The following is a 21,739-nucleotide window of genomic DNA, read 5'->3' as shown; positions in this document are numbered from 1 at the left end:
TGGGAGACATCACAGCTTGGTTTATATGCAAGAACACCGCCCTGAAACATCTAAACTCTATATTGTATAGCAGAACAAAAGTGCGTGTTAAGTGTCTCATGAGATAAAAACTCAATTTTGTAAAAACAAATACTAACAAGACAACAATTAGAGAGTGAACAAGGTCAGCAGATGCCCAAGGCGTGCTCACTAGGGCTGGGCAAGACACAGTGAGAGGGAGAGGGAAGACGGGGCATCTGGTCCTCAGGTCTCTGCTGGCCATTCAGTAGGAACAAGGAGTTTGTCGGTGAGGGTCACACATGTGCTGGGCCCTGTGGTACAAAGACTGACAAGACACAGGCCCACCCAGCAGCCTGATAGAGCAGCGGCCCCCAAAGTGGGCTTCAGGGGTCCCAGGGGTGCTGGAGCCGCTCTTCCCGGGAAAGCAGCGTATGGGCTCCTACTTGGTTCAGGTATGTTCAGGCACAGAAGCTGGAAAATTTTCCAGATTGGAGCTTTTCCCCTAGAAGAGCAGATTGTTAAACATTTATCACCACACCACTGCCTGGGGCTCCCTGAGACCCTTTCAGGCGATCTGCAGGGGCAAAACTATCTTTGTAATAATTCTAACTTATCGTTTGCCATTTTTACTCTCCTTCTTTCATGAGTGTACAGTGATGTTTTCCAGGAGCTGCATGACATGTGAAACTGTAAAGACTGAATGTGGGAGTGGATATGAGAATCCACTTATCTTCTATTAAGCGCAGAGATGTGCAAAAACGCAAACCGTGCTACTCGTCTCACTAAATTTTTTGTTTTGGAAAATGGTTATTTTTCATAAAAATGTTATGTTAACACGTAATTGGCTTATGATCTTAAAGTGAATTAATAAAGAAATATTTTTTAAAATTCCTCAATTTTCATCTCAAATATGGTAACTATCGATAGATGTAACCCACATAAAAACTCTTTGGGCTGTTCAATGTTTTTTTTAAGAGACTTTATTTTTTAGAGTGGTTTTAAGTTCACAGCAAAGTGGAAGGTAAGTGGAAGGTACAGAGATTTCCCATATACCCCTTGTCCCCACACACGCAGAGCCTCCAGCATTAGCAACATCCCCCACCAGAATGAGTCATTTGTTACAGTTCATGAACCCACATTGTGTAGGGGAGTGATTCTCCCTTTACCCTTCTGAGCTCTTAGCTGAGACGTTTGTAATAAAAGCCAGATTAACAGGAGAAAAACAAACTGAAGTTTATTAACATATATACCTCATGTGTATATGGGAGATACCCAGGGAAAAATAGTAACTCTCTGAGATGGCTTAGAATTCAGGCTTGAATACCATCTTAAGAGGGAAAAGGAGGGGGATATAGGCCTCTTAGGGGAGAGTAAATGATTTTTAGGAAAAGTGAATGGGCCCTTAGAAGAATAAGTGGGAGATATGATAGTTTGTGACAACGTTTGTCTGGGTGTCAACTTCTAGTTTCTTCTCCTGGTGACGTGAGTCAGTCTTCCCTGGTTGATGAAACTCCCTGAGAGGAGATTTATGGCAATTGAGTTCCTTTTGGAGGATGTGTCTTTAGGCAGAGAAAGTGTTCAGAGAAAGCCTCTCCCTGCATTTGCTGCTTTTCAAGCGTCTACAGCTCAAAATAATCAGTATACCGAAGCAGCATATCTTGGGGTGGCATGTTCTGCTGCCCTTCAGTCAAGACATCATTATCGTCCGAAGTCCATAGTGTACGTTAGGGTTCAGTCTTGCATTCTATGCATTTGGACAAATGTGTAATGACATGTATTCACCCTTCTAGTTCATACAGAGTATTTTCACTGCCCTAAAAATCCTCTGTAATCCACCTATTCATCTCTCCCTTCACCCTAATCTCTGGCAACCAATGATCTTTTTACTGCCTCCATAATTCTGCCTTTTCCAGAATGTCAAATAGTTGAATCATATAGTAAATAGCCTTTTCCATTGGCTTCTTTCACTTAGTAACATGCATTTAAGCTTCTTCCGTGTCTTTTCATGACTCGATAGCTCGTTTCTTTTTAGCACTGAATAATATTCCATTGTCTGGATGTACCAGGGTTTATCCGTTCACCTACTGGAGGACGTCTTGATTGCTTCCAAGTGTTGGCAATTATGAATAAAGCCCCAATAAGCATCCATGTACAGGGTTTTATGTGGACATAAGTTTCCAGCTGCCTTGAGTAAATACCAAGAAGCGTAATTGCTGGATCAGATGGTAAAAGTATGTTTAGTTTTGTAGGAAACTGCCAAATTGTCTTCCAAAGTGTTACATTTCTGCCAGCAATGTATGAGAGTACCTGTTGCTCCACATCCTCACCAGTGTTTGATGTTCTCAGTGTTCTGGATTGTGGCCATTCTGATAGGTGTGTAGTGGTATCTCCTTGTTGTTTTAATTTGCATTTCCCTGATGACACATGATGGAGAGCACCTTTGCATGTGCTTCTTTGCCGTTTGTATATCTTCTGTGCTGAGATGTGTTTTGGATAACAGTCCTTTATCAGATGTGCCTTTTGCAAATATTTTCTCTCAGTTTGTGGCTTGTCTTCTCCTTCTCTTGCCAATGTCTTTCACGGAGCAGAAATTTTTGATTTTAACGAAGTCCTGCTTATCTATCTTTCTTTTACAGGTTATGACTTTGGTGTTAGATCTCAAAAGTCATTGCCAGACCTGAGGTTATCTAGATTTTCTCCTGTGTTATCTTCTAGGAGTTTAATAATTTTGCATTTTGCATTTGGGTCCATGATCCATTTTGAGTTAATTTGTGTGAAGGGTGTAAAGTCTGTGTCTAGATTCATTATTTTTGCGTGTGGATGTCTAGTTGTTCCAATACGATTTGTGAAAAGACTGTCTTTATTCCTTTGTATTGCCTTTGCTCCTTTGTCAAAGATCAGTTGACTATGTTTAAGTGGGTCTATTTCTGGGCTCTCTATTCTGTTCTATTGATCTGTTTGTCTACTCTTTCACCAATACCACACTGTCTTGAATATTATAGCTTTACAGTAAGTTTTGAAGTCTGATAGTGTCAATTTTCCCATTTTGTTCTACTCCTTCAATATTGTGTTGACTATTCTGAGTCTTTGGGTCTTCAATTTTTAAGACTCTAAAAGGGGGTCCTGAGACCAAAAAGTTTGAGAACTACTGTTGTAGGGGAAGATAAACAGACACACACAGATGAGTGCATTAAATTTTTGTGCTAGGAAGGAGGGTAGAATGTAATGGAGGGGAACCTGAACTGAGTTTTGTACATCCTGCTGCCTCGTTCTGGGGGCTGAGCAAGCCTGTTGCTTTAGGGTAAATCTCTGCGAGTCCAAATTTAGGTGCTGAGTGACACAGACATGAGCCTGGTTTCAGGAGAGAACCCTAGAGGGGCGTGGGACGTGAACTGTTGACCTCCCTTGGGACTAGAGAACACAGGGCAGAGTAGGGCAGTTTGGAATTAGTTGTTTCACTTCTCGGAGAGATGGGTGAGTCTTGGTTATTAGGGTTGTACATGTAAATCAAGTTCTGTGCCTCTTTATCTTCCTAAATAAAACTCTTGTTAAATCTCAAGAGTAAAAGGGGAACAGTCACATCTTGTACTGCTTACCTCCCACTCTTGGAGTTCTGCGGGAAACACATTCAGAGAGGAAAATGTGGAGCTCTGGTCTCTAACCCCAGGATTAAAAAAAAAATCCCCTGGTCTGCTAGGCTCCTCCAGAGAGAGAGCTTTGTTTGCTGAAGGAGGCCAGTTGCTTACTCTACTCTGTTCACCCAGGCCCCGCCCCAGTCTCAGACGACGCCAGCAGTGAGAGAGGCCAGCAGCTGACTTGAGCAAAGCTGAGTGTTGCATGGGGCCACCTGTCTCTCGCCTACATGGTAGGCTGCACAGCTGCTCCCAGGTCCAGTTGACCTTATCAGCTGCCAGAGAATCCTGAGGGATCCCAAGAGCAAGCCAAAGCAAGCGAGCCTGAAAGCCAAGGCTTCCTGTACCCTAACCATGTGGAAGGACATCACCCCCATGTGGAAGGGACCACCCTTGATGGCCTCCCATCCTTTAGCCATTTGCCAGACACTCTGAAAGCACTGCTCCTTGTACTGTGCCAAAAGTAACAATATTCCTGCTGGGGAGGCAGGGCTGTTGTTAACGTGGGGACCACCAGTGGGCTCAGAGGGCCCCTAAAGCTCCAGATGTCAAGTGTGTGTGCTATTTTATAGGGAGAAGGCCTAGAGTTTTCATCAAATCTTCAAAGGCAAGGGGAAGTCCTTGCTCACAAAAGGTTAAGAATCTCTATGTTAGAGGCCAAGGTTTTTCAAAAAGTCCATTCAATAGCATTAATTCAACAAATAGCTGAGTTGGTCTCCATGCCTGACTCAGTGCTAAGGGCTGGGGACACAACCATGAGCATGACCAGATGCGATCTGTGTGTCATTGGGGGGCCAGATATAAATTCAATAATCACGTATATGTATGTCTAATTTTAAATCAAGTATTGCTCTGAAGGAAAGGAACCTGGTTCTATGACAGATATGACAGTGGATGTTCAGTTTTTGTTTTTATATATTTATTTATTTTTGAATAGGTGATATATTCATGTTCAAAAATTCAAAAGGATTATATAGTGAAATATCTCCCCCCTTCCTTATCCCCTAGCCACTCCCTGGAGCCATGCATGTTTTACAGACTGGTGAGTGGGCCTCCTGCCATTAGACTAGGGGAGAAGAGAAATCTTACCTGAGGATATAATGCTTGAAATGAAATTTTGAAGCATGAATGTGGGTTAACTAAGTGAAGAGGACTGGAAGGGGATAGTGGAAGCAGTCTAGACAGAGGCAATGGCTTGTGCAAAGGCCCTGTGGCAGAAGCCAGCATGATATAGTAGAAGAACTAAAAGAAAGCCTGTGTGGCTAGAGTGCAGAAAGCAAGAGGAGGAGAGGTCCAGGATGCTGCTGGGTGGTGAGGATGCAGTCTTGTAGCCTGCTTCACGTTATGGACTTTTCCATCTAAGCCCTGGCAAGTCAGTGAATGATGAGGGGAGATAACCTTCAATTATACTTGCATTTTGAAAATATCACCCTGGCTATACTGTGGAGAATGGGTTGGAGGGGGAAGCAATTAGTGGGCTCTTATTTAGTTCAGGTGAGAAATGATGTGGCTTGGTGGTGGTGATATATCTGTCTATCTATATGTTGCAAGAAATGTACTGGTGTGCGATGTTCTTCTCAAAAATGTTAACAAAGCATTTTTCTCAATTTTCTCAACTGAATGGAAGAAAAATCCATAACAATAGCTTACATAGAATGTAGTTAACATCTGTCTATATTTTGTTCAAGGATATGGCAAACTGACAGGATAAGTTAGCATCCTGTAAAAGGTAAATGGACAAAGGGCTAAAGTCTCATAGAATCGTGCTGGAAGTCACTTGGTCCAGCCTCCCACCTGAGTACCCCATCTCCCCTCTGTGGGGGCCCTCCAGTGGCAGGAGGTTGTCATTGTTGTCACAAAGTCATAACTGAATGACCGTGTGGGTGATGTTCACTAATTAGGAAACAAATAGTTAAAAAATCTGATGGCTGTCGTTGTTTTGATATTTGCACACTTAATTTTCTTTCTCTTCTCTTGACCCCTCAGAATGGCTTATTCTGAGGAGCAAGGAGGTGTCCCCTGTGGTTTCATCCGTCAGAATTCCAGCAACTCCGTTTCCTTGGACTTTGAGCCCAACACAGAGTATCGGTTCGTAGAGCAGTTAGAAGAGCGCTACAAATGTGCCTTCTGCCACTCTGTGCTTCACAACCCCCACCAGACGGGCTGTGGGCACCGCTTCTGCCAGCACTGCATCCTGTCCCTGAGGTGAGTGGGCAGGGCCTGCAGCTCCGGCCAGAACCAGACGTGGCTGTTCCTGGGATCGAAATGTCTTCTGTGGCCACTCGACTGTAATCGTGGTTTTTGGAATTGCTGTGGTTGCCCACAGAACCACGAATATGAGGAGAGGCTCTCCTGGGGCCAGTCTCTGAGAGCCTGAGAAATAATCTTCATGTTTTTGCCACTCACGTATTGATATTTACCTTTTCTTAAAATTCAGACCACACCTGCTTTGCATGTGAGGGCAAAGCTAGATGCACAGTCTGTGGTGGGAGGGCCTGTATGTCACGGGGGTCTGTGTTGTAGTCACCCTGACCTTTCCCTGCCTTAAGGCAGAGGTGGTCTCACATCCAGAGGGGACCTCACTGCCACAGATGCTGTCCATGCCTGGGCAGCTACAAAACCTGGGTCATGCCACTTTCAGAGAGGGGACCCAGAGAGACATGGAAGCAGGTTTTGGGGGCTTATCTAGGACAATAAGGAAGTTGTATGCTATCAAACGTGGAAAGGGGGTTATTACAGCACATTCTCATTTATTCTTGGGTTCGTTCATTCGCACCTGTGTGCTCCAGGCAGCTTGCTAAACTAAGCTCTGGTGTGCAGGGATCCAGTGTAGCAGAGGACCCAGTCTCTGCCCTCTAGAATGTTCCAGTCTACTGATGGAGACAGGTTGTGGGACAGTGTGATAAGCAAAGGACTCCCGTGGGAGCTCTGGCAGAGGGCATTTAACTCTGGGGCACTCGCTATTTGACTTACACCCTGCAGCATGAATGGGAGTTTTTCAGGCAGACTAAGCAGATGCTGAAATTGGGGTGCCAGGGGCCCTTCTGGGAGGAGGGAAGAGCATGAGCAAGGACAGGGCCTGGCCTGCTCAAGGGGTCAAGCGCAGCTGGAGTGCTGGGGCTACTCTTGGAAGAGCTGTCGAGGTCAACTCTTAATTCTGGCTCTGTTTTTGTTTTTCTCTCCAGAGAATTAAATGCAGTCCCACTCTGCCCTGTAGATAAGGAGGTTATCAAATCTCAGGAGGTAAGAAAATCACTGTTGTGGTTTAGCAGCTCTCTGGGTGATGGAGAAGCCAGTGTCCTGGGTTGAATTGCACATAGAGGTTGGAGCAGGAGAGTGGGAGAGGGGGACCTTCCTTAGGGTCCATATTCCTCTGCCATGGGGTCAGGTCAGACCCCACTCCTAGCCCGGTTTGAGAGAGGCTTCATTGGGTCTTTAGTGAAACCCCCCCAAGTTTCTTCTCTTGCTTCCTCCTTAGCCGCTTCCTATATTAGCTCCCGTTACATTGAGGCACCTGGAGAAATGAAACATCCTGTTTCCTGGAATTCGCTTTCTCATCTGGCTAATCTCTAAAACTTCTTTTTATTATTATTATGTCTAACAATAGCTTTATTGAGACATAATTCATATGCCATGGAATTTACCTTTAAAGTGTACATGTTTCTTGGGTATATACCTAGGAGTGGAATTACTGGGTCATTTGGTAACTGTGTTAACGTGGTAACATTCTTCTATGTTTAACTTTCTGAGGAACTGCCAGACTATGTTCCGAAGCCACTGTACTATTTTACATTCCAACCAGCAAGATATGAGTGTTCTAATTTCTCTGGATCCTCACCAAAATTTGTTATTGTCCGTCTGTTTGAGTATTGCCTTCCTGGTGGATATGAAGAGGAATCTCGTGGTTTTGATTTGCATTTCTCTAATGATTAATGATGAGCATCTTTTCATGTGCTTGGCCATTTGTGCATCTTCTTTGTAGAAATGCCTACTCAATTCCTTTGCCAATTTTTAAAGTGGATTATTTGTCTTTTATTGTTGAATTCTAAGAGGTCTTTATATATTTTGGATACAAGTCTCTTATCAGATATGTGATTTGCAAATATTTTTCTCCCATTTTATGGATTGTTTTTTCACTTTCTTGATGATATCCTTTGAAGCAGAAAAGTTTTTCGTTTTGATGAAGTCTTATTTATCTTTTGTTTGTTTCTTTTGGTCACTTGTTCTTTTAGTATTGTATCTAAGAAGCCATTACCTACCTGACCCATGGTCATGAAGATTTTCTCCCTTAAAACTTCTTTTTAAGCTAAGTTTTCTTCCTTTAAAATTCCATCACAGGACATTCAATTCTCACCTCCTCCAGGAAGCACCCTGAGCACTTAGTCTGTTGTACACGCTCCTTCTCTATGCTCTTATGAATCATTTTGCAAATGCCTAGCAGGGGACAGTGGTGTACTTGTGTCTGTATCACCCACTAGGCCAGGGGTTGGCAGGCTGCAACATGGGGTTTGTTGGGACAAATCTAGCCTGATACCTGTTGTTGTACAGCCTGTGAACTGAGAATGGTTTATATATATATATATATATATTTTTTTTTTTTTTGGTGAGGAATATTGGCCCTAAGCTAACATCTGTGCCAATCTTCCTCTATTTTGTGTGTGGGACACCACCACAGCATGGCTTGATGAGCAGTGTGTAGGTCCATACCCAGGATCCGAACCCACGGAACCTGGGCTGCCAGAGCAGAGCGTGCCAACTTAACCACTCTGCCACCAGGCCAGCCTGCTGTTTTTTATATTTTTAAATCATGGAAAAAAATCAAAAGAAGGGTACACAGGAGGCTGGCCCCATGGCTGAGTGGTTGTGTTTGCATGCTCCACTTCAGCAGCCCAGGGATTTGCCGGTTCGGATCCTGGGCATGGACATGGTACTGCTCATCAGGCCAACGTCCCACATAGCACAACCAGAAGGACCTACAACTAGAATATACAACTATGTACTGGGGCGATTTGGGGAGAAGAAGAAAAAAAAAAGAAGAAGAAGATTGGCAAGAGATATTAGCTTAGGTGCCCATTTTTTTTTAAAAGAAGGATACACAGGAACTCTACTATTTTTGCAGCCTCTTGTGAGTCTTTATTTCAAAATGAAAATTTATTGTAAAAATGAAAAGAAGAATAATGTGTTGTGAACACGTGAAAATTATGTGAAATTCGCATTTCAGTGTCCATAAATAATGTGTTATTGGAAGACAGTCATGCCCATTCATTTAAGTATTGTGTTCTACAGAGTTGAATCGTTGTTCCAGAGAACATTGCAATGTGGCCTGCAAAGCCAAAAATATTTACTATCTGACCTTTTACGGAGAAAGTCTGCCAACCCCTGGATTGTGCTGAAGTAGCAGGTCAGCACAGTTTCAGTGACATCTCCTGATGACTAATACAAATGTTGACGCTGTGACAGGAACCTGAAAGCATCACCTTCAGCCACAGCTCTACCTCCTGACCTTTGAGTGTGTGGGATCCAGTTAACCGTGAGATTCTCCCAGCTGCAGCCTACTGCACTGGGCTTGTAGGTTTGGTGGCCTGTATGTATCTAAGACAATCTCTTCTTTTATGGTGGTGAATCTGATATTTCCATCCCAACCACTGTCTGGAAGTTTCCACCTGACTGTTGAGATGTACTTAAAGACCAAATTAATAATAGCTTCATTCACGTTGCTGTAAAGCTTTGGAATGTATGAGACCTATTATGTTTATCTTTTAGGTGTTTAAAGACAATTGCTGCAAAAGGGAAGTCCTCAATTTGTATGTATATTGCAAAAATGCTCCTGGATGTAATGCCAAGATTATTCTGGGACGATACCAGGTTGGTATTACTCATGAACAGTATTTTCCTTGGCCGTTTTTCCAGTGACATGTAGTGAACACCTTGATGTGACAGTTACTAGGCTAAGCATGGTGGGGGACTCCTGGGGTTGCCCTCAGACAATTTCTGTCTAGCAGTACAGTAGGCTACAATGCAGCACACCAAGGGCTAAGGTATGAGTGACAAGGTTTGTTTTGTATGGAACGCATGGAGGACATGCTGTATGTGCTAGACCTTAAATTGTGGGTTAGGGATCATTAATCCAAAAGAGTAGATGTGTGGGACATGCTGGGCCAAAGGAATGATCAGGCAAGGACATATCATTTGGGGGGAACTGTGAAGGATTTGGAGTCCGTAGGGTGGGAACCAGGGCATGACTGCAGAACGACACAATTGTAAGGGTCCCTGCCCAAAAGCACTTGCAGTGCTGGGGTGGGTGTTTCCCAGCAGCTGTGGGCCCTGGCCTCTTGAGTTTTTGATCTAAGGTAGATAACACAGACCAGAACCCAGCTAGGCTGTAGTTTAAAGGTGAAGCGTTGGTATGAGATGGAAACAAATGAGATGTGGGGGAAGTGAAGGGGAGTCAAATTCCTTTCAAGTGAAACTGTCCCACTTTGCTCTTCCATCCACCTGGGGGGTGGGTTGTTAAATGTGGAGCTGGAAATGTGGCCCTGCCATGCTGAAATTTTCCCCTTCCACCCACACATTTTGGAATGTAAGGCAGCGGATGCAGTTTTTTCTCCATCATGCCTCCAAAGGCCCCAGGCACTGAGTTGATAAATGTGTAAATGACTTCCTGGTTAACCCAGGGATTTCTTTGGAGGTTCACAGAGCTTTTTTGTGTTTTCCTCCAACAGTCCCTGGCCACTTGTTTTGATAGTCAGGTAGACAGAGCAGGGCTTCTTCTCCAACTTTGCTGTCACTAAGCCTGAAAAGGAAATGAGGCTCAAAGAGACCATTGATCAGCTTTGGTGACCAGATCTTCAGTTCCTAGAAAACAGTGGCTGGTCTCTTTTGTATTTCTCCCCATTCCCTGTTCTCTCCCCGACTCCCCCTTGCGTGGTAAGGTGGAGAATCTCACAGGTAGCCATCTTGATGAATGTGGACTCTTTTGGTGAAAGTTGAGGGATAGCATTGATGAATTTTGGAGAAATTGTGAATTTCAGTTGTCACTATTTGTTTTTTATTACTAGAGGCAAAGGAGGATAGCTATAATATTTGTTAATCTCCTGTAGAAAAACCGTTGGCTCTTTTCTCCTTCAGAGAAGGGGTCGGCAAACTGTTTCTGTCAGGAGCCAGACAGTAAATTTTTTAGGCTTTGCAGGCAATACAGTGTCTGTCACAGCTATTCGACTCCACTGTTTCCGAGGGAAGGCAGCCAGAGGCAATATGTGAACAAATGGGTGTGGCTGTTCTCCACTAAAACTTTATTTCCAAAAACAAGTAAGGGCCGTAGTTTGCCAACCCTGTTTCAAGCATCACAATAACTTGCAGTGATCCAAACGTTTTATTGAGACATTCCTGCTTTTAACAATCTATAACATGAGGAACCAGAGAATGAACACTGTCCATGTCATCATTCACTGATATTTTGGTTAAAAACATTTCCTGACTTTACAAGATTGACCATTCCCAGCTTCTCTTGGGCCAGCCATCCTGTATTCCTCTATCTCCTTATCTTTATCACTTTGGGAACAGCTTCCTTTCCCTTCCTCTTCTTCCTTAATCCTTTCCCCTCCTTCCTGTACTTAGGATATGCCCTTCTCTTCTTCCTTCTTTTCCCTCTGTCCTGGCTTCTACCATCTGCTGTGCAGCAATGAGTACCTGTGCTAGGGGTGGGGCTGGAGGGTGCACAAAAAACATAAAAGATATCCTTGAAGAACTGGTAAATTAATTGGCAAGCCTCAGGAAAATATTTAAGAACTAACCTGAGAACGTGAGCACGTTACTACATAATCTCAAATAAACTCGGCGTGCTCCCGTCTTCACGCATCTTCCCCTGTCCTCCTAACTCCCACCAAGCAAGGCTGGATTTCACAGCCTCAGTCCAAGCGGCCCTCTCCGTGTCCTCTCCTCAGCAGAGGCAGGGGTGGCCTCCACTGGGAGCCTGTAGGCAGAGGCTGCCCACCCGCCCTGTCCTGCAGTCCTTTCTGCCCAGCTCTCCTCACTGTCCTTCCTCCCTCACTGGGGCTCCCAGCTGGCTCCCCCTCCCGCGTGTCCCGGTCAGTGGGTCCCACCGCCCTCTTGTTCTCTGTTGCAGGACCACCTTCAGCAGTGCCTATTCCAAGCTGTGCAGTGTTCTAACGAGCACTGTCAGGAATCAGTCCTTCGGAAAAATCTGAAAGAGCATTTGAGTGCATACTGCCAGTTTCGAGAGGAAAAATGCCTTTATTGCAAAAAGGACGTGGTAGTAATCAATCTACAGGTAAAAAAAAAAATCAGTCATCTTTATGGGAGTCAGTTGTGCCTGAGTGGTCACAGTGAATCAGATGGGATCCCAGGAGCATACTTGTGGATTTATTTTTGTACAGAAACAGGTCTAAAGAATAACTTTATCTGAGAGTTCTATAAAAAGCTAAAAACCTTGTTGGTAGGACTCCATTCATCATTGGGAAAAATATTGTTTGAGCATCTCTGAGTATGAGTGTGCAAGGAACGATGCTAGATGCTGGGCCACAAGGTGATGAGACTGTCAGTCCTGAGGATGCTGAGGTCTAACGGGAGAGGCAGGATATAGGGATAAAAAGAGAGCGTGGGGTACCTTTCACATGTGCCAAAGGAGCCATACTGATGACTCCCACAGTCTGCCCTCTGTGAGTCCCGTGCCCTCTGACCTTCTTTTGGAATAATTAGAAAATTGAATTGAACTGAACTGATTTATACCAAGAAAACAGCCATCTCTAATCCTTTTTGGAACTAGGCCATACGTTCCTGTACAGGGTAAGCCATGGAACATAGACCCCCCCCCCCCCAAAGAGACAGATGTATAAACACTCTGAGGCCACAAAAGGGGACCCTTGGAAGCAGGGTTTGGCTTTGTTTCATCCACTTTCTCTGTTTCAGAATCACGAGGAAAACATGTGTCCCGAGTACCCAGTATCTTGTCCCAACAAGTGTTTGCAGATTATTCCAAGAACTGAGGTAACTGTAAATAATTCTCTCGGTAGATTTTATGTAAGGTAAAGTTTTAGTAGTCATTGTGGTGTGTATTTGATAAAGTCCCATAGACAGAGGCCCAAGGTTTAAATTACACCCAGGATAACCATGCCTCTGTCTCCCTTTCCCTTTTCCCTGAGAGTTCTTCTCAGTTTCCACCATAGCTCTCCCTCCGCCAGGCCTTAGCGTGGCGTTTTTCCTTCTATTCCTTCCCTCCCTCCCAGCCACCCTTGCTTCCCCTCCGTCCCCTCCGTCCCCTCCATCCCCTCCTGCTGCAGTTATTCCAGGCAGTTGGAGGATTGGTGACGAATCTCTATAGCGTGAGGCTGTCCCTTTCGTAGGTGGATGAGCACCTTGCTGTGTGTCCTGAAGCTGAACAAGACTGCCCTTTTAAGCAGTACGGCTGTCCTGTCAAGGTATGGAATGCCTTTGTGTTTCTGCCTCTACGTTCTCTTGTGTACGGCGAGTTCATTTTACTCTTTGATTCCATTCAGGAGGCAGAAGGACATTCACTCCTGAGAACTTTAAGACTGGCAGTTGAATTAGTCAGGGTTCATCCAGAGAAACAGAACCAATAGGATGTATAGAGAGAGAGAGAGACTGATTGATTGATTGATTTTAAGGAATTAGTTTGTGCGACTGTGGGAGCTGGCAAGTCTGAAATTTGCAGTGCTGGCAGGCAGTCTAGAAACTGAGGCTGGGGTTTCTATGCTGTAGTCTTGAGGAGAGGAGCTGCTTCTTCAGGAAACCTTAGTCTTTGCTCTTAAGGCTGTCAGCTGGTTGGGTGAGGCCCTCCCACATGATGGAGGGTGATCTGGGTTACTTAAAGTCAACTGACTGTAAATGTTAATCTACAAAATACCTTCGCAGAGAAATCTACACTAGTTTTGACCAAACAACTGGGTACCATAGCCTAGCCAAGCTGATACATAAAATTAACCATCACAGTAATTATTTCTAATTCTGACCGCACTGCCTCGACTAGGTTTTGGAAGCGTTGGGAGTCACTCTTCCAATGATTACAAACCTGGGTTTGATGGTGCTTCCCTACCACCAAGTATTTTGAAACAAAATTGATTTGAAATCATGTTTTAAAATGTATTTGTTACCTTTTAAATACCTTTAAAAGTATTATTTGGGGCTGGCCCCGTGGCCGAGTGGTTAAGTTCGCGCGCTCCGCTGCAGGCGGCCCAGTGTTTCGTTGGTTCGAGTCCTGGGCGCGGACATGGCACTGCTCATCAGACCATGTTGAGGCAGCGTCCCACATGCCACAACTAGAAGAACCCACAACGAAGAATACACAACTATGTACCGGGGGGCTTTGGGGAGAAAAAGGAAAAAATAAAATCTTTAAAAAAAAAAAAAAAGTATTATTTGATGTATTGTGTAAAATAAATTAAAAATAAAAGTAAATTAAGTTTGATCCCCACCTCAGTCTTTTTAACAGATTCCAGATGGATCAAAGTTTTAGGCATTAAAATATATCATGCTCTGCATTGTTCCACATTTTCTGTAAATCTAAAATTGCTCCAAAATAAAAAGTTTATAAAAATTATAAAAATACTGGAAAAAAAAAAAGAGTGAATTTTCTTCTTGTTCATGAAATAAAGAAGGCCTTTCTTAGATGACTAACACAAAACTGGAAGATGTAATTTTGATAAGTTTAATCACAAATATTTAAAACATCTATGTTTTTGGGGCCAGCCTGGTGGTGTAACGATTAAGTTCATATGTTTCCCTTCAGTGGCCCAGGGTTCACCAGTTCGGGTCCTGGGTGCAGACCTATGTACTGCTTATTAAGCCATGCTGTGGCAGGCGTCCCACATATGAAGTGGAGGAAGATGGGCATGGATGTTAGGTTAGGGCCAGTCTTCCTCATCAAAAAGAGGAGGATTGGCAGCAGATGTTAGCTGAGGGCTAATCTTCCTCAAGAAAAAGAAAAAAAAAAGTTAAAAAAAACTATATGTTTTTAAAAATACCATACATAAAGTCAATTGGCAGACTACAAAGTGGGAGGTAAATATCTACAAAATATGACCAGACGAAAAAAAGGGCTATTTTCCAAAATATGCAAACAATTCTTACATGTAAATAGCTTATTTAACTTAATAGAAAAATCAGCAAAGAAATATATGGGCAGTTCCAGAAGAAAATTCAGTTGGCTAATAGATGTAAGGAAAGACACTCAGTTTCACTCCTAAATATCTTTCCATAAGTATGCAATGATTACACACATATACAAACACATACACACACAAAGATGTTTAGATAGCAAAAAAACACAAAAAACTAATAACCTATAAGTCCATCACTCAAGTGCCAACTATATAATTATATATTCATTTTTTGGAATACTATGCATCTGACAAAAAGAATGAGGTCTCTATTTTAAAGAATTACATATAGTATGTTCTCATTGTATTAAAAATGTGTGTATATCTTCACTGACTCTGGTGAGTGAGACTAGGGAACTGGGTGTGCTGATGGAGAGACGAGGGCTCTGAAAGAAATCTTCTTTACACTTAGGCCCAAAGTCCAGTTGGGTTATATTCTAGAACTTACCTCAGTACCAGAGCTGGGGATGGGAGTTGTTCTGTGGAAGAGGGGCCAACCCTAAACTGAAGGGAAATTAATGATAAATGTTTGCTTAGAGTCCACAGATCACCCAGAACATCTAACATTTCACTAGTACTATTGGCAGTTTGCAATCTGATATTTTAATGATCAGGGAAGAAGTAACCCTTTCTTCTTGCAAACATATTATTTGCTTTTGAGGGCAGCAAATTTGCAGGGGCTGAAATTACAACTAGGTTGCGTACTTTGGCCTGTGATAGCAGGACAGTTGTGGAAGGCAGCATAGAAATGCGGTTGGTAGGAGGGAGAACTAACCCAGGCTTCAAACTGATCTGCAGCTAACTCACCAAGGAGATAGGTTTTATATGGGAATAATTGAGAGATGATGATCACTACACTTAACCCACAGTCATATATTCCCAGGGCGAGAAAGCATATCAGCATTGAGAATTTTGATAGCGACCTGATTCTCTGTCTCTGCAAGTTTCAAATTATCTCATGCGTACTGTAGAATCCTAAAGCTGAGACTGGGAGGGGGTCATTTTTCCTGCAACCCACCTTGAGACAAGAAAGCAAAACATCAAAGTTCCGCGTTAGCAGGATATCCCACCACCACCCTCGTTTTTGGAGCCCTTCAACAACCTAACTTATTTTTCTCTTCATATTGAAGGATAAGCGGGGGAACCTTCAGGAGCATGAGCATTCAGCCTTACGGGACCACATGCTCCTGGTTTTAGAAAAGAATCTCCAATTAGAAAAACAGGTAAATATTCAAGGGTTCAACTATAATGGGAGGCAGCAGAATTCCTGGGATTTGCCATTATTGGTATTTTTCTAGTCCCCTCTGTATCCGTGTAAGTTGACCGCAGGTAGAAGTTTTTCAACTAAGTGCCTAGAAAGACTCGTAGGATTATAGAACATTAGAACTAGAAGGTGCCATCGAGATCTTTGGGTCCAACCCCCTCATTCAACAGATGCAGTAACTAAGCTCAAAGAAATGCTGATGTGTTTGTAACTTGTAAGTGGCAGAATTCAATCTCAAACCCATGTCCCCTGATTCTCAGTCCAGTGTTCCCCATGGTACGCCATACTGCCTCTCTGCAGCCTATCCACACACCTTTTGGTTAATACCTGGCACCTAGCAGGAGCCTAATAGGTGTTTGAAGTTTTTAAATTAAATCAGTATTACCATGACTATCTGTTCTAGGCATTATGGGTTTTCTATATTTTGTAGTAAGTCTTAACTTCTACCTTTTAGAAGCTTTGCAACCTGATAAATGCATACATACATATTTATTTCACTGAGTTGTGAATATCAAGTGAAATTGTGTGCAAATGCCTACCATCGTCCCTGGAATATTCATAGGGGGCCTCAATAAATGCCGATTCTATGGAGTAATTATTATACGAGTTAATTATTTTGTTAGAACATCTCAGAGGAGCAGACTTTTCAAGCCCATGTAGGGAAGAAAACCATCCATCTGCACAGAGGGAGCTGAATTTTACTACTGCAGATTATTTTGTTAGATCTGATTCCAAATTATAGAGATGCTGGGTCAGATCCTGGAGAAAATTAGAAAGACTGATTACACTGTAACTTGGATAGAAGGCACGCTGCCTAGTAACCATTCCCTAGTTCTTTCTGTATCAGTTGCTTCATTCATCTATCCATTCATTCAACAAACACTGGCCGTATGTCAGGTACAATGTTAGTTGCTAAGGACATTGAATTGAGGAAGACACAGCCTCTACCCTTGAAGAATTCACAAAAATGTAAATGAGTAAGTTTCTGTGCCTGCCAGAACGTACTATGAGGGTACCGCATGCGTCGGGTACAGAGGCTGTAGGGTTTATTCTAGAGGAGTTGGGGAAATTTTTTCAAGGTAGGACATCCATGTTGCTTCTTGAAGGAAAAGAAGTTCTGTTGGTGAAATGTGGAAATGAGATCCCAGGAGGGGAAAGTTTGTGCCAAGGCAGGGAGGCATGAGAGGGGCTGATGATTCAAGAAAATGGGGTTTGGGGATGGAGAGACATCCAAGCGTGAGACAGGGGGTGACTGGAGACCAGTCTGTTAGATCCCGATTGCAATGGCCTTCCATGTAAGCTAAGAAGTTTTGAACATTGTGCATTCAATTATTCTTTTTATTCATTCGTATTCTGCCTTGTTTCAGAAAGGATTTAAGGCTCCAAAGTTTGAATTAATGTTTGTCACTAATAGGGAGCTAATGGAGGCTTTTAAATTGGAAAATACTTGGCCAACTAATCGTTTGCTTGGTTTTAAAAAGTAAAACAGCTGGTGGTAGCATGGAAGATGGATAGATGGAGAGAAGAGAATGAGGACAGAGAGACCAGGCAGAAGGATGTTGCAATAAACTAGACAATGTAGCATTAGAGCCTGGCAATTGATGAGTGAGGGCTCTGGAGCCAGAATCCCTGGGTTCGAGGACTGGCTGCACACTATTCATATGAATTTGGGCAAGCTATTTAATCTCTCTCTTCCCCAATTTCCTCATTTGTAAAGTGGGTTTGTGAAGAGGGTTAAATGAGATAATATATTTAGGTTCTTAGCGCAGTGCCTGGCACATAATAAGCATTTCAATATTAGGTGGAGGCAGGATGCTGGAGGTGGTGGTGATGATGCTGATGGTGAAGGTTCAACCAAGGCTGTGTCAATGGGATGGAAAGAGGGCATTGGGAGGCGCTGGGAGGGCGCAATGGCATGCTGTAAGCTTAGAAGGCAGGGAATGTGGTAATGCGATTAACTGAGACGGGCACTACATGAACAGGAGCGCGTTAGAGGTGAGGGTGGGGAGAGGAACCACTGAGTTTGCTTTTGGGCCGGAAGATATGTCTGGTGCATAGGTGGAAGTCAGCTCTCAGGGTCTTAATAGAGGATTCTGGGGCCAGAGAGACATGGTTGTTGCAGCCATTTGTGCATTCATTCATAAAACATGGATCAAATGCCCTCCGTGTGCCAGGCACTGTGCTAGACTTTGGGGATAAAGAAATAAGTGAGATGGAGCCTCAGCAATTTAGTGGAGGAAGACGACCAAAGTAACCCCCCAAAAAGCAATGAGTAATGAGGGTAAAGTTACAGCCTAGAGTATGGTCAGGGTATCTTGGAGCTTGAGAGGTGACCTGGGTGGGTGGTAGTAGTAAGGAAATATTTCTGAGAAGATATGCCCTTGAGTGGAGTCTTAAAAAGCGGTAGTTTCTAGATGAAGGGGGAAGTGTCTGAGAGAGCAAGGCCTGATGGGAAATAGAAGTTGTGTAGTCTTGCTGGGCAGGGCATATGTGGGACACGAATGGGCATGAGGCTGCAAAGGTAGCCAGGGGTAGATCCTGTAGGCCCCTGTATAGCGTGTAAAAGAAGGCCACTAGAGATGGTATGGTGTGTGTGTGTGGCGGGGCGGGGGGTAACAAGACCAGATCTGTCTCTTCATGTTATTCTGGTCACAGTATGGAGTATGAATTGGAGGAAAACAAGATTAAAGACAGGGAGAACATTCATTTCTTCATTCATTTAACGAATATTTATCACTTAACCTGGTACTGCCTGGTACCAGGCCAGCTGCTGGGGTGACAGGGGCTCATGGATCTGCACCAGTCCTGGCTCCCGTCGAGCTTCCCTTCTAGTGTCTGTGTGAGGGATAGTTTAGGACTGTTGTAGCAGTCCAGGTGAGAAATAATGAAGGCTAAAACGAGATGAGATGAAATGAGAAATAGATGTAAGAGTTGTTTTGTTTGTTTTGTTGTGTCTTAGGAGTTAAAGTTGCAAATATTATTGATTGAATGGATGTGGGGATGAGACAAGAGTTGTCTAGGATCACTCTTAGGTTTGTGATTATTTCTCTCAAATAGATTACACATTCTGAGAGGGGTGCATGTTTTGCCTACCACTTGCTAGCTGTATGCTGGGCAGATTACTTAAACTCTCTGCCTCTGTTTCCTCATCTGTAAAATGGGACCAATATTCATACCCAACTCATAGCGTTCTTTAAGGATTAAAAGAACTAATGAATATAAGGGTATGATAGACATTCAGCAAATTTCAGCTATTACTATTGATACGGTGCACGTAACATCTAATGTGGAACGGTGATCAGTACTCTATCGTTAGTTAATAAGTACATACTGAATGAAGAGAACCAGTTCAGTAAATTCAGTCAAGTGATATCACTATCATTAGATAAACCATCATAGCGGGTTAGGTATAGAAAAGGCTGATGAGAAATCTGTGGATCTGATTTTTTGGAAGCATTTGCACATATTTTCCTAGAATTATATAGGAATCTACCTGTAAATATTTTCCTAGAAAAATATATATTTATCTATTTTTCCTAGAAACACTTTACCTGCAATATTTTCCTAGAACTATGCTTAAATTATTTTAACTTGTCTGCACGCATTTTCACATTCCTGTTATTAGATTTCTGACTTACATAGGAGCCTAGAACGGAAAGAAAGTAAAATTCAGCAGCTAACGGAAACGGTAAATAAATTCGAAAAGGAGTTCAAGCAGTTTGCACAGCTGTTTGGCAAAAATGGAAGCTTCCTCTCAAACATCCAGGTGAGAAATGGCCATTCTATTCATAGCCAAGGTTTAGTCTTCAACTGGCACTGAGGGTTTTTCTTATAACTTTTTAAATGGAAAGAATTTCAAATGTACAGAAAAGCTGCAGAATAAGTGCAAAAAACACCTGTATATTCTCCATCCAGATTCACCCACTGTCAATATTTTGTTCCATTTGCTTCATCATTCATTCTCTCTCTCTCTGTCTCGCTCTCTGTATGTGTGTGTTCTTGCTGAACCATTTGAGAGTAAGCTGCATATATCATGGCCCTTTACCCCTACATACTTCAGTATGTATTTCGTTAAAGATCTTCTGTTATATAACCCAAGTACATTTAGCAATGTCAGTGAATTTAACGTTTGTACTGTACTTTTATAGAATTTTTGGCGATTAAGGTTTTAATTAATGTTGGACCGATATTAGTCACTTGATTTCAGATTCATTGACAGCATCTATATTTCTGCATTTTGTAGTCAACAAAGTGAAACTATTCATTCCCTTGGGAAGAAAATGCTTTAAATATCACTAAAATACAGCAAACATTACTTTGTAGATCATGAATAAATAACCATAAACAAATTCCTAATGAATAATCTCTTTATTGTGATTATAAAATTTATAGCAGAAAAGACTTTGAGACATGTGGTATGGGCACTATTTTTGAAATTTGGATTATCCCAGAACACGCAGGCCATATAATTGCCATACTTTGTCAGCGTAAACTATGTGTTTGTGTGTGCATGTGTGTGTGTGTGTGTGCGTAGAAAAAAGGAAATCCATCATATGTTACAATCTCAAGGCTGACCTTTTTTTAACACGAAAACCAATCAGAGTGAAGGTACTGAGGGCAAGAGTGGAGGAGAAATGTAGTTGTTTTATTTAATCTTTTCCATCTAAAGAGAACAATCAGAAGTTGAGACCTCAACTCAGGATATTTCTGTACCACCTGTGGTGCTCAGGCCAGAACAGGTGGGCCTACTTCCAGCTGATTCTCTGCCTTCTAGCAGAGCAGGAGTGAATCAGAAGAGCTAAGAGGAGAAGGAAATGATAAGGCAAGAGGACAGACAACATGAGGATAGAGATATAAAGATAGGTTAGAGAACCAAGTGGAGAGAAATTGAGGGAGGAGTGAAAATGAGATGAAGAACGGGTCAAAGATTTGGAACAGGAGCTGGGATAGGCAGGAGGAGCGGGACATTAGGTGGCTCATCTCTCTATGATCCTCATTGAGTTTTCTCTTCGGGACTGCATTTTTCATGTCATTAATTGGTTAATTAAGTGTGAAATGTTTGAGTTGAAAAAATTAAGTCTCGATGAATTACTAAAATATTAACTAAGTTTTTTTTGACATGACGATCCATTTTGTACTGAAAGCTTCTTGCGAGTCACCTTGACAAGTCCGCTTGGCTAGAAGCTCAAGTGCGCCAGTTACTACAAATGGCTAACCAGCAAGAAACTAAATTTGACCTGAGGGCTTTGATGGAAGCAATTGACACAGTGAAACAGAAAATTACCCTGCTAGAAACCCATGATCAAAGAATAGGTATGTCTAATATTTTACTCTTATAATAATATACTCAAAAGAGAATATTATTCTCTTTCGGTGACTCGTTTGTCTGCATGTGTTCGTGAAACAAGCAAACTCCTGGCCAAATGGAGAGTCACATCTGTCCAGGATAAACAATGGTTGAATCTAGTATTTGTGAAACAGAACAGCATGAGATTCTGGCCATGCAGGCAAAAATGACAGGGGGCCATAAGCAGGGGCTGGAACAGGCAAGGGGTGGAAATGGGGCAGGACATTCCAAGAATAGGAAGTGATGGTTTTTAAGGAGAGTGGGAAATAAGGAGAAAACTAAGGGAGGAAAGTCGTGGCAAGATTGTTTTAAGTATAGAAAAATATAAAAGGGTTTGGCTGTTTAAAAGCATTCTAGTTAG

General features: G+C 42.7%; 1 protein-coding gene across 1 annotated transcript in view; it reads left to right on the top strand.

The window, feature by feature from the left end:
• The window catches only part of TRAF5 (TNF receptor associated factor 5), a 43,269-nt gene that overhangs the window by 20,392 nt on the left and 1,138 nt on the right, over nucleotides 1-21,739 (top strand). Inside the window, exons 2-10 of the mRNA XM_046683979.1 lie at nucleotides 5,619-5,837; nucleotides 6,818-6,875; nucleotides 9,396-9,497; nucleotides 11,758-11,922; nucleotides 12,561-12,638; nucleotides 12,995-13,069; nucleotides 15,898-15,990; nucleotides 19,657-19,797; nucleotides 21,176-21,344. Coding sequence (XP_046539935.1) covers nucleotides 5,620-5,837; nucleotides 6,818-6,875; nucleotides 9,396-9,497; nucleotides 11,758-11,922; nucleotides 12,561-12,638; nucleotides 12,995-13,069; nucleotides 15,898-15,990; nucleotides 19,657-19,797; nucleotides 21,176-21,344 — 1,099 coding nt within the window. The 5' untranslated portion in view covers nucleotide 5,619. The remainder of the gene's footprint in view (nucleotides 1-5,618; nucleotides 5,838-6,817; nucleotides 6,876-9,395; nucleotides 9,498-11,757; nucleotides 11,923-12,560; nucleotides 12,639-12,994; nucleotides 13,070-15,897; nucleotides 15,991-19,656; nucleotides 19,798-21,175; nucleotides 21,345-21,739) is intronic.

Source organism: Equus quagga, chromosome 13 (genome assembly GCF_021613505.1).
Source record: "Equus quagga isolate Etosha38 chromosome 13, UCLA_HA_Equagga_1.0, whole genome shotgun sequence".
NCBI classification, from domain to species: Eukaryota; Metazoa; Chordata; class Mammalia; order Perissodactyla; family Equidae; genus Equus; species Equus quagga.
Note: the sequence above shows the minus strand (reverse complement) of the source record. Positions and strands in the feature narration are given on the sequence as shown.